Here is a 13,466-nt window from a genome sequence, read left to right on the forward strand (position 1 = left end):
GGACCTATTTCTCTAATGTAGGATTGTAATTTGAAACGTTGTGTTTTTCAGAAGTGCTTCAAACCAGAAAACTCTAGAAGCCTTGAAATTAGTGTGATTGCCAAGGCTTCAAGTTGAATATAATGCTGACATGTATACTCTGTTTTCATTTTGGAATATTTCTGGTTTCCATTCCAAATGGAGTCGTTCAAGTTAGTTCAATGGAAATGATTTTAATACTGCATATGGCATTTAGAAAATTAGAGTTTTCAAAGGATTTTTGTCTCAGTTTTAATAATAAGCCCATGGTAGACACAGATCATTTGCCACCCTACAACACCTATGATTTTGTTTGGGATGAAAAAGTGTCCAGTTACCAGCAGTAACTTATGTTAACTCTAAGGTGAATAAGAATCCTTTTCTTTGCTAAGTGCTTCATTCTCAGGCTCCTTTGCAGCTAGGAGTGGTAACATGACCCATTCCTGACCAACAACACAGAACAGAAATCTTCTGGAGGACTTACAGGGTAGATACTTTGTTTTCTGGATGAAAAGGAATAGTTTTTATGCTTTTGAAAAAGATCAGAAGAGTGACAAGTAATGCCAACTGCCTACTTCCAATATTCTGTGATAACAAAAATCTATATCCACTAGGCCAGAGTTAAAAAATAAATCTACCCCCACCTATTTTTATAAATAAAATTTTGTTGGGACACAGCCAATAAATCAAAAACCTCATTTATTTATTATTGTCTAAGGTTGCTTCTGTGTTCCAACAATAGACGTAAGTAGTTGCAACAGAGACTATGTGGACTTAAAATCTAAAATATAGGAGTCGGGTGGTAGCACAACAGGTTAAGTGCAGGTGGCGAAAAGTGCAAGGACTGGTGTAAGGATCCCAGCTCGAGTCCCCGGGTCCCCACCTGCAGGGGAGTCGCTTCACAAGTGGTGAAGCTGATCTACAGGTGTTTGTCTTTCTCTCCCCCTCTCTGTCTTCCCCTCCTTTCTCCATTTCTCTCTGTCCTATCCAACAACGACAACAACAATAATAAAAACTACAACAATAAAACAACAAGGGCAACAAAAGGGAATAAATAAATAAGTATTTTAAAAAATCTAAATTTGGTTCTTCAAGAAACACTCACTGGCCTCTGATCTAACTAAATTTATTTCTAAGTTATATGGAGGTCAAGGTGACTATTAGGTAGAACAAAAAAGAAACAGTAAGAGAGTGTATAGGATACAGAGTCCTCTAGTACTCTACTCCCTTGGGTTAGGGTGATGTGCTTTATCCATTCAATAGTTAGACAGCATTTCAACAAGGATTTCTCAAGGCTATGCCATGAGAACCCACCTGTTTGGTATAAATAACAAACCATTCAGAGTGACTGTCTTTGATGTACTCAAATCTGAGCTCCAAGCTCTGGTTGAGAGTTCTCTGGTGATAATCCATATCCAATAGTGTCCCCTAAAGAGAAAAAAAAAATTACCTGATATTCAGTAGAAATAAGTATCTATGTTAGACACTTCTGGAAAGAATATAAAGATAAATAAGAATGTCATTGTTCCCAAGAAATTATCAGTTTATGAAGAGCCAAGGAAATAAATTGCCACCACTTGGTATAACACATATTGTAAGGGAATCCAACACAGACCTGTGAAAATAAACAGGACAGACACTTAATTCAGATTAGGAGGGTAAAAGCAGGAATGGAGCAAAAGTAGAAACTATTCAAAATTGTTTTTGATTTATTAATTTATTTGAAGGATAAAAGACATGTTTGTACAGCTGGGAGGGGTCTTGTCATGAAGAATAAGTCACTGGAGCCCAGTGGCCTATAAAATTTCAATACAGAATCATTAAGCACTCTCTGAAGGTATAATAGGTACATCTAGTCCCAGAGATCTGGGTGACGGCCTTCTGGTAAAAGTAAATCTATAAAAAACAAAATGGAGTCTGTACTATTTACTCACTTATACTTGCTAAATTACCAAAAAAACAAACAAACAAAAAAAAAATCACAGGTAATTCATACCAGGCTTTAAGGATCTGGCCACTCTCTGCTTCTTTAAGCCCCTCTTTTTGCTACCACAATTCTCTCTACATAAGGACATGTTACTGGATCAGAAAAAGGGTCAAAGTACTTATACATGCTACAACAAGAATGAAGTTGGTAATCTGTGTGGGGGTAGATAGTATAATGGTTATGCAAAAAGACTCATGCTTGTGGCTCCAGAGTCCCAAGTTCAACCACCTGCATCACAATTAGCCAGAACTGAGCAGTGCTCTAGTTTAAAAAATGCATTAAAAAGATTTACATATTTAAAAAGTCTTAGAGAAGTTGTAATCCAAACCATATATAATTCCATTAACACATAGTGCTCAGGACAGGCAAACCTATGGAGACAGAAAGGAGATTAGTAGTTTCTTATGGATGATGGAATCTGAAGGAGCTAGAGGGTATGGGGCTGAATGTCTCGTGAAATTGGTTTTGGTGATGGTTGCACAACTGCTATGACTATATGATATATGAATATTCCATTTACTATAGCAACAAAAATCATCAAGTATACAGGACTAAACCTAATAAAGGAAGGAAAAGACTTGTATACGGAAAAATTATGACTTACTATTCAAGGAAATAAAACATAAAAAAGAAGTGGAAAGATATACCATGTTCATGAATTGGAAGAATTAGCACTGTCAAAATGACTATTCTACCCTGAATCATATACAAATTTAATGCAATCCCCATCAAGATGACACCAAATTTATTTAAGGGAATAGTCCAAAAGCTGTAAAAGTGTATCCAGACTCATAAAATACCTACGATTTCCAAAACGAACTTGAGAAAAAGAAACAAGAATTGAGACATCATGCTTCCAGACCTTAAACTATATTGTAGGGCTACTAGAATTAAAACTGCCTGGCACTGGAATAAAAATAGACTCATAGACCAGTGGGAAAGAAATAAGAGCCCAGAAAAAAAAAGGCTCCACACCTATGAACACCTAATTTTTTGACAGGGGCAGCTAAAACATTAAATGGAGAAAGGAAAGTCTCCTAAAAAATGGTGTTAGGAAGACTGGGTTGAAACATGCAGAAGAATGAAACTGGACCACTACATTTTACTACACATCAAAGTAAACTCCAAATGGATCAAAGGTTTGGATATTGGACCATAAGTCATTAGATATTTAGAGAAAAACATTGACAGAAGTCTTTTTGATGAAGTTTTAAAAAACATCTTCAATGACTCAAATCCACTCATAAGGGAGAAAAAAAACACAAAAATAAACCAATAGGATATATGACTATCTCAACAAGCCTGTTGCAAATGAAGAGAATTATTGTGTGGTAATTAGTGGCAGAATAGAACACAGAATCCAGAAACAGATCCACACAAATACACCTAGTTGATTATTGACAAAGTTACAAAAACAATTCTGATGCAAAATAGCATTTTCAACAAAAAGTTACTGGACCAATTAGACATGCATAAGCTTTTTTATCTAAGTTTCATGCTTTATATGAAAATTAACTTAAGGGGGCTGGGCAGTGGCATAGCGGGTTAAGAGCACATGGTGCAAAGCACAAGGATGAACGTAGGGATCCTGGTTCAGGTGCCTGGCTCCCCACCTGCAGGGGGGTGACTTCACAAACGGTGAAGCAGGTCTGCAGGTGTCTTTTTCTACCCCTTTCTGTCTTCCCCTCCTCTCTCGATTTCTCTCTATACTATCCAACAACAACAGCTATAACAACAATAACAACAAGGGCAACAAAAATGGGAAAAATGGCCTCTATGAGCAGTGGATTTTTAGTGTAGGAACTGAGCCCCAGCCATAACTGTGGAGGCAAAAAAAGAAAGAAAGAAAGAAAAGAAAAGAAAAGAAAAGAAAAGAAAATTAACTTAAAATGGATCACGTACTTAAATTAATGACTTTAGCTATAAAAATTTTAGAAAAAATATATATTCAATATTGAAGGTTTGGCAAGAGTTCTTGAAACTAAGAGAAAATTTTATAGAAGGAAAAATAGATGTACTGAACTTTAAAATTAAAAAAATTTTAAATTTTAAATTTCTGTAAAAGACCCTGTTAAGAGAATGAAAAATCGGGAGTTGGGTGGTGGTGCAGCAGGTTAAGTGCATGTGGCACAAAGCACAAGGACCGGCTTAAGGATCCCAGTTCGAGCCCCGGCTCCCCACCTGCAGAGGCGTCACTTCACAGGTGGTGAAGCAGATCTGCAGGTGTCTATCTTTCTCTCCCCCTCTCTGTCTTCCCCTCCTCTCTCCATTTCTCTCTGTCCTATCCACCAACAATGACATCAATAACCACAACAATGTTATACAACAATAGCAACAAAAGGGAAAATATATAAATATAAAAAAAGAGAATGAAAAATCACAGGATGAGAGAAAAAGATTTGCAAACTACACATCCAATATAGAACTAGTATCTGGAATATATCAAGTACTATCAAAACTCAAGAGATACAAAAATATGTTCTGCCAAAGATATGCAGATGAGAAATAAGCAAGTACAAATTTATTCAGTATCACTGGTCATGAGGGAAATGTAAATTAACATTACAATAAATGCCATCACACACTTACCAGAGAGACTAACCTAGAAATATAGAGATGATGGGAAATGATGAGAAGGATGAAGAGAAACTGGATTAAGAATATCTATCGGGGAGTCGGGCTGTAGCGCAGCGGGTTAAGCGCACATGGCACAAAGCGCAAGGACCGGCAAAAGGATCCCAGTTCCAACCCCGGCTCCCCACCTGCAGGGGAGTCGCTTCACAGGCGGTGAAGCAGGTCTGCAGGTGTCTATCTTTCTCTCCTCCTCTTTGTCTTCCCCTCCTTTCTCCATTTCTCTCTGTCCTATCCAACAACGACAACAACAATAATAACTACAACAATAAAACAACAAGGGCAACAAAAAAAGGGAATAAATAAAATAAAATAAAATTTAAAAAGAATATCATGGTCCGGGAGGTGGCGCAGTGGATAAAGCATCGGACTCTCAAGCATAAGATCCTGAGTTCAATCCCCAGCAACACATGTACCAGAGTGATGTCTGGCTCTTTCTCTCTCCTCCTATGTTCCTCATTAACAAATACATAAATAAGTAAAATATTTTTAAAAAATTATTGAAAAAAAAAAGAATATCTATCACTCATAGGGATATAAATTGGTATAGTGAACCTTGAAAACAGTTTGGCAGTCACCAGGATGCTGGCCAGGCTTCCCTGGATTGAAGACCCCACCAATGTGTCCTGGAGCTCAGCTTCCCCAGAGACACACCTTACTAGGGAAAGAGAGAGGCAGACTGGGAGTATGGACCGACCAGTCAACGCCCATGTTCAGCGGGGAAGCAATTACAGAAGCCAGACCTTCTACCTTCTGCAACCCTCAACGACCCTGGGTCCATGCTCCCAGAGGGATAGAGAATGGGAAAGCTATCATGGGAGGGGGTGGGTTATGGAGATTGGGTGGTGGGAATTGTGTGGAGTTGTACCTCTCCTACCTTATGTTTCTGTTCATTAATCCTTTCTTAAATAAAAAATTAAAAAAAAAACAGTTTGGCAGTTTCTTAATTAAAAACTAGACATATAACTTCAGTGTGATCTAGTTTCTATGTATCTACCCTTGGGAAATTAAGATGTGTGCTTGGATAAAAAATAATACATAAATATTTATACAATCTTTATTCATAAAAGCTGAAAATTGGAAGCAATTAGGCATTTTTACTTGAATGGGCAAATTTAAAAAAAAAACATATTTATTAGTGATTTAATAGTGGTTTACAAAATTATGACAGTTATACTACACCCACCACCCAAGCTATGTGCCCCCACCTTCCTAACAATAACTACCAGAGGTCTCACAAAGTCTTTGAGACTATTTGTTTACTTTTTTTTTGCATAGTCATTTGTTTCAGTTCTCTAGATTCTACACCTATTTACTTAGTTTATTTTGCTAGTAAGCATAATTACTTCCAGTTCTACTTATTCTGTCCAAAAGAACACAATATCATCTTTCTGATTGTAGAGTAGTATTCCATGTAACGTCTTTTTATGATGTTTTCTTAAAAAATTATTTTTATTTATTCATTTTTAAAATAAAGACAGAGAGGAATTGAGAGGGAAAGGGAGATAGGATGAGAGAAAGAGAGACACCTGCAGCCCTGCTCCTCTGCTGGTAAAGCGTCCCCTCTCCAGCTTCCCACAGATGGGGGAAATCATTACTTTCTTCAACACAAATATCATAACTTCTTTACCCAGTCATCTGGTCAGCTGGGCCGCTTCTACTCTTTAGCTATCGTGAATAATGCAGTTAGGGGTACATATGTCCCTTCTAACTAGTGTCTGTGTGTCCTTTGGATAAATGCCTATGAGTGGTATACTAGAGCTTAAGGTATTTCCACTTTTATTTAAGCACTCTATTCTGTTGTCCAAAGGGGTTGCACAAGTTTGCATTTCCAACAACAGTGTAACACAATTCCTTTTTCTGTACATCTTTGCCAATACTTGTCCTATTTTGTTTTGTTGATGTAAGCTGTTCTCACAGGTGTGAAGTGGAATCTCATTGTTGTTTTACAAAATTTCCCATGGATATCAAGAATTTTGAACTAGACATCATAATTGCTCTGTAATGTCTGTTATATATAAGTTGTCTTCAGTTTCTGGAGTAATAGGGAAAATCCTACTTGTTTCACTGAATTAAGGTAAGAATTTAGTTAAATAACAGATGTGGCAATGTCCAATGTAGCACCTGGTACAATATAGGAACTCAGCAGAGCCAGTCATAAGGGTTTCTCTTGGATGGCAGTATGGCCATACCATTCTGGACATGACCAATCTTATATGAATGGGATGACAATTAGGTGTGACACTAGTGATTCTAATGAATTTTTAATTTAGTTTGTTTAATTAATTATTTATTTATTTAGTGATCTTTTTTTTAAACCAGAACACTGCTCAGCTCTGGTTTATGATAGTATGAAGGATTGAACCTGGGACTTTGGAGCCTCCAGCATGAGAGTCTCTTTGTATAATAATTATGCTATGTGTCCCCACTTGACACTAGTGATTCTTAAGAATAATTCTGCTAAGGAAATGGGGGGGGGACTACAAAAGTTTATCTGGAACCAGAAAATACCCAGAATTGCCAAAGCAATTTTGAGGGGGAAAAGAAGAGTAAAAATGATGTTATCATGCTCCCTGACTTCAAATTATATGATACGACTATTACAATCAAAACTTCCTGGTATTGGAATAAAAACAGAAACAGAGACCAAAAAATAAAATTGATAGCCCAGAGTTAAAGCCCTAAAACCTAACTTTTTGATAAGAGCAACTAATTTTTTATAAGGGGGCCCAAGATAATAATGGTGCTGGGGAAATTGGGTTGAAATATTAGTTTCTGACATTAATGTGTATTTCTTAAATTTTCTTTTCATCTCTCACTTTATACCAAGCTCAGCTTTACCCTTCCAGCATTCTAGCCTGTATCAAATGTATCTTGTTGGTCCTGAAGATGCAGAGATAAACATAAAATTTCTACATTTGATATTACTTTTTGATGGAAAACTGGATTAAAAAATAAATAGAAGGTCATCAAAGTAGGGAACAAAGTCAAGCAAATCCAAACTCTAAGCCAAAGAAGGAAGAGGTATGGCTTAGAGTGGCGGCGACCTGGTAGACTGGTCAAGGGTTAGTGGTAACAGGTGTAATATGCTAACACACATCTTGAAAAGATGTGAGAAGACAAAAGAAAAAAGAAAGAATATTTTTGCTGGTCAGCAGCCAGCTTCCAAGGGTAGCAATCTTGCCAGGATTGAATACATTGTAAGTGTTGAAGAAATTGTAGTTGTTATTCCTGTACACTGTTGCTATCCTAACCACTCTTCAAGTGGCAAAGAAGCCTGTCGTTGGGAGGTAGGAATACTAGTGCCTCTACTGCTACAGGTGGGAACCTGTACAGATAAGAGACAGAATTAACTACCCAGTGGCCTAAAGTATCTCCACTCAAGGAATTGATGGGTCAGAAGGAGAAATGGCAGGCCTGTTTCCCTCAACATTTGTCACCCAGGATGACTGAATTTTAATTAATTATTAATTAATGAATGTGTGACACCTGAGGTTTTGCGTAGAGTCTGTGTCTGTACGATTCTAGCACTCCAGGTAGATTCCCTCTCTGCCTTTTTTTTTTTTTTTTTAAGATAGCAGGTGATAGACACAGAAGGGGAGACATGCAGCACTGCCCTACCACTTGTGAAGCTTCCCCCCATGCAGGTGCTTCCAGGTTCCAGCTGGGGGGGGGGCTTGAACCCAGGATTTCATGCAGAGTAGAGAGCATGCTATCTCCTCCCCTCCCCCATAAGATTTAAAAACCACAGATGGGGATTAAGTCATAGGTATGGTATGATACCAAGTTACTCACGAAGAATGTGACCTGCCAACACCTTATGCTGCTCATCTGGAAGGTGATGCTCTGGGTCTGGTCGTCAGGCAGGGTTATGCAGCAGCTGATCTCGCTGTTGCCAACAGCAAGTGTGACTGAACAGCCTGGTTCTGGGTAGTCACAGGTGCAAGGATCCAGCTGCATGTATCCATAGTGCTGGATCTCCTGCGACAGCTCAAGAAACTGCGCCCAAGTGTGGGGAGTAGAAGGAAACAGAAAGCCTTTTGAAAAAGATGAAAACCTCTTTGTCATCAGTTATTGCCATTCTAGTAGAACGCATGGGATCGCCTTTCACTTCTAGATGGGACTAATGAAGAGGTTGTCCTGGGTCCTCGCTCAGAAGTTCAGACATGCCTTCCCAGGACAAAGACCATCTCTGTCTTCTTCACTCTCTTGCCTCAGTTTCTATTGCCGTGCTTGGCACAGGGTGGGGACGAACATACTTTATGAGGGAATGAATGAAAGAGTTGAGTGAATCAAGTGAATGAGTACATGTGAGTCTATCTCAGCAGGTTAAACTAGAACGAGAAAAAAGTCTAAGTATAAAAGTTGTCTTTAAAAAAAAAACCTCATTTTTAGTGGTGGCGCACTATGTGATGGTGGTACTGCCTGAGAAAGATATTTTGGAAACAGCAGTTACATATGAGCATGAATGAGTCTGCTTTGTAATCAGAGATCTAGACAACCCTGAGGTGTCCAGGAAACACTTGTATGTGATGTTTAAGGTTTGGCTTTTGCTGTCACTTCAGATGTCACCTGAGAGCAGGACAACTACTGTTCACAGTCAATCTGACATCTGTCATGACCACAACTATCCAGTACTTATCATTTTTTTCAACAAAGTATTAGTGTTAACAGCTACAATTTTTTTTTCCTCCAGGGTTATCACTGGCCCTCGGTGCCTGCACTATGAATCCACTGTTTCTGGAGGCTATTTTTTCCCCTTTTGTTGCCCTTGTTGCTTATCATCGTTGACGTTGTTATTACTATTGTTGTTATTGCTGCCATTGTTGTTGGATAGGACAGAGAGAAATTGAGAGATTAATCCCCTCAATAAAAATATATTTGTTTATTGTTTGGTAACTTAAAATTATAATAAACTCATCGCAATTTTCTGAAAAAGAAAAAATGGGTTTGTTAATTAAAAAATGGCTTCTTGGTAAATTAAGAAGTTTCTAGAGCAGATTCATAATTTTGTTTAAAGTAGCAGTAACATTCTTTTTTTATCAAAATAGAAGCCCTCATTGTTGAAATTTACAAATACACAGAGAACTTGAATTCCTAATTTTGTGACAAAACTGTGGTATAATACCAAGAAGGAAAATTATTAAATCATGGCAATAAGTTTTTCCTTTCCTTTCCTTTCCTTTCCTTTCCTTTCCTTTCCTTTCCTTTCCTTTCCTTTCCTTTCCTTTCCTTTCCTTCCCTTCCCTTCCCTCCCCTCCCCTCCCCTCCCCTCCTCTCTCTTCTCCTCTCCTTTCTATTCTTTCTCTTTCCTTCCCTTTCCTTTCCACATACCCCCTCTTTCCCTCTCTCTCCCTCTTTTAAAAATATTGTTTATTTATAGAACAGAGACAGAGAGAAAGGGGAAAGAGGTAAAGAGAGAGACATCTGTAGCACTGCTTCACTGTTCATGAAGCTTCCCTCTACAGGTGGGGACTAGGGATTTGAACTTGGGTCCTTATACATGGTAATGTGTGCACTCAACAGGGTGTGCCATCACCCCACACCCCTTAATGTAATTTTTAAAATAATTTTCTAAGCACCCGAGACTCTGAAGAATTGCTTTATGTATTAACCTAATAAAAACAATGACTCTGAAGCCATTTCTTCTATTAAAATATAGTTGTCAGCCCTGTGTACTCCATAGGGGCAGGGGATGTGAGTTGGCACCACTTTATGGAAACTTAAAAAAATTAACCTTTAGAAATATACCCTAAATAATATATCATAGGAGTTGGGTGGTAGCGCAGTGGGTTAAGCGCAGGTGGTGCAAAGCGCAAGGACCAGAGTAGGATCCCAGTTCAAGCCCCCGGCTCCCTACCTGCAGGGGAGTCGCTTCATAGGAGGTAAAGCAGGTCTGCAGGTGTCTATCTTTCTCTCCCCTTCTCTGTCTTCCCCTCCTCTATTTCTCTCTGTCCTATCCAACAACAACGACAACAATGATAACTACAACAATAAAACAAGGGTAACAAAAGGGAATAAATAAATATTTAAAAAAGAATAATATATCATATACTCAAAGATAGAGCATATGGGCAGCAGTATCCAGGGACCATAATCCAGGAGCCATACCAGGTGTTGGGAATACACAGCATATGTATAAATTAGACACAGTGCTAGGCCTTGTGGTGCTTACTGTCAAAGTGACTTATAGCAGCGAAAGTAGGAAAATAGTCTGACTTTCACTAATAGGGAATACGTTAGCTCAATAACAACATGACCATAAAGTGGAACACTGAGGTCACTGAGAAGAACGTTAAGGGTCTGTATTAATTTTCTTGACAAAGGATTCATTATATTGTCCATACTTTATAGAATTTTAATTAATACGTATTTATTAATTTCATAGTAAAAAAGTATTTTTCTTTTTAAAGCCTCATTTTTAAATTACATTTTTATTTATTTACTATTGGGTAGAGACAGATAAATTGAGAGGGGAGGATGAGGTAGAGAGGGAAAGAGACAGAGAGACACGCCTACAGCCCTGCTTGCTCCTGCAAGTGGGGACCAGGGGCTTGAACTTGGGTCCTTGAACACTGTTATGTGTGTGCTTAACTAGGAGGGCCACTGCTTGGCCCCTAACACCTCATTTTTAGTCCTCTGATGGGCTTAGAAAGCATGGAAAAGCATCTTCCAAGAAGTTTCTATTGATACAATATTAATTCACCTTTGTTTGGTTGGCTTCTCTCTGAAGAGCTTCTAAGTCCTGCTTCTGTGCCTGTGTAGGTTTGGCCCATTCTTTCTCAATGTCCTGTATTGCCTTAAAACAGCATAAGTTATAAAGTTAGTGTACTTAAGAGAAATGAATCTTACATGGAAGGCTATAAAAATAGACTCAGGTGGACATAGATAACTTAGCATATTACAATAACTATTTTTTTAAATTATGTTTAGCAACCACTGGCACCAGTGGGGAAAAAAATGTTTGGTCTTTCCCCAGAATATCAGATCAAATAAGCCCAGAAGAAATCAAATACTTAAATGTTAAAAAAAAAAAAAGAACTAGAATAAATTGAAGACAAATATTTTTATCTGATCTTGAGGTGGGAATATATTTCTAAGATGCAAAAATAGTCATAGGAAAAGAACCTCCAATTACATAAAAATATAAACTTTCTACACCAAGTCACCAAGAAAAAAACTGAGAGGCAAATGACAAACCAGGGAAAATTACTGCAACCTATGTGATAATATTTGAATGTTACTTACATAAAGTGATAAGAAAAACACAAGTGTTCTTTTAGGGAAATGAACAGAGCTTATGTGTCTACAATGGAAAAATAAGGACTCTGACACACACACACACACACACACACACGCACATATTCAACTTCGCTAATATTTTTTTTTCTCTCATCTTGGCACAGACTAAAGAATACACAGTATTAAGAGTTGGTAAACTGTTGGGGAAATGGAAATTCCATTTAGAACTAATAACATATAAATTGGTACAACCAAGACTAGAAGAACCCTGGGCTCTAGAGCATTCTATGCACAGATGCTGCTCTGTCTGGTGAATTGAAGATACTGTACTCTACAAGTTAAATTAGTTCTTTTGTTAACTCTTCCTGCTTTGTCATTTGCTTCTTAGGTTTGTTCTTAGTGTATTGATGTACAGAAGACCCTGTGTATAATGTATTTGACAACATGTGAATCCATAATTTGACAATATCGTACAAGGTAGTGAAATAAAAAGTCATATTCTCTCTGCTGAATATTTAAATGTAGGGCATTTAAATTTTCATCTTTGGGATTTCCAGTGCCCCAACAATTGATGATGTATCTTTGGTTCTGTTTACTGTCATGATTGCTACTCACCATCTCTATTTAGCCATATTTTCTGCCATATTGATGCCATATTTAGCATCATTGGTTTGAGTTAATAGTCCTTACAGGGTCCCAACATTAAAATCAGATAAAAAAAAAAATCATCTCCTTCACTTTATTCTGGTTCTGTGGTTTGTTTTTTAATATATATTTAAGTCTTTAATTTTATCTGGGCTTATCTATTATTAAAGGGAAAGATTATCTGTTATCTTATCTGTTATTAAAGGGAAAGATTCAACTTCATTTTCCTTCCCAGTGCCACCACTAGAACTCAAACTGTTGAACAGTCAGAGAGAGAAAGAGCCAGTGGCAGAGCACGGCACAGAAGGCATTTTTGAAACTGCAATTCTGAATGATTTCTATGAAGCCATCTTTCCCCTCAGCTATATGCACAGGAAATACCATTCATCTCTCTCTAGTTTATAACTCCTTAATGAAAACAGATAAAAAATCATATCATGATGCTAGCAATTCTCTTCTCTCACCGCCACACATCCTGGAAATAATGTTATAAAGACTATTGTTTTCATAGAAACAATATTAGAATTAAGTGGCCCTTTCTCAACCAAAGATTATATCAAATAAACCAGATACAACCAAAAATATATCCTGCTAGCAAAGGTACAATGAGATGACTATCAGTAAACAGCATACTGATGATGATTACATATGGATCAGATTATAATATGAAATGGATTCTAAATGATATTCTTGCCATGAAAATAGAATGGTGAGTGCCTGCTGACCCTGCAGATTATGTGCCTTACAATGAATGACGTCCTGGGTTCTAGTCCTGGCACTATGTGGGAGCACCATGAACTGCACCAGGAGAAACTCCGTGAATGGTGGGGTGCTGTGATATCTGTCTCTCCCTCATCTCTAAAATGATAAAAAAAAAAAAAATCAGCCTGGAGAGGCTTCTCAGTGGTGGAGTTGTGAGGTTAAGTTCCCCAGTTTAGTTCCT

At 37.7% G+C, this 13,466-nt stretch overlaps 1 protein-coding gene across 1 annotated transcript in view; it reads right to left on the reverse strand.

Moving 5' to 3' along the window:
• SNX31 (sorting nexin 31) overlaps positions 1-13,466 on the reverse strand; it is a 77,400-nt gene that overhangs the window by 16,160 nt on the left and 47,774 nt on the right. The window contains exons 9-11 of the mRNA XM_007532806.3: positions 11,343-11,435; positions 8,432-8,635; positions 1,333-1,446 (exon numbers count right to left, since the gene is read on the reverse strand). Coding sequence (XP_007532868.2) covers positions 1,333-1,446; positions 8,432-8,635; positions 11,343-11,435 — 411 coding nt within the window. The remainder of the gene's footprint in view (positions 1-1,332; positions 1,447-8,431; positions 8,636-11,342; positions 11,436-13,466) is intronic.

Source organism: Erinaceus europaeus, chromosome 8 (assembly GCF_950295315.1).
Source record: "Erinaceus europaeus chromosome 8, mEriEur2.1, whole genome shotgun sequence".
NCBI lineage: Eukaryota > Metazoa > Chordata > Mammalia > Eulipotyphla > Erinaceidae > Erinaceus > Erinaceus europaeus.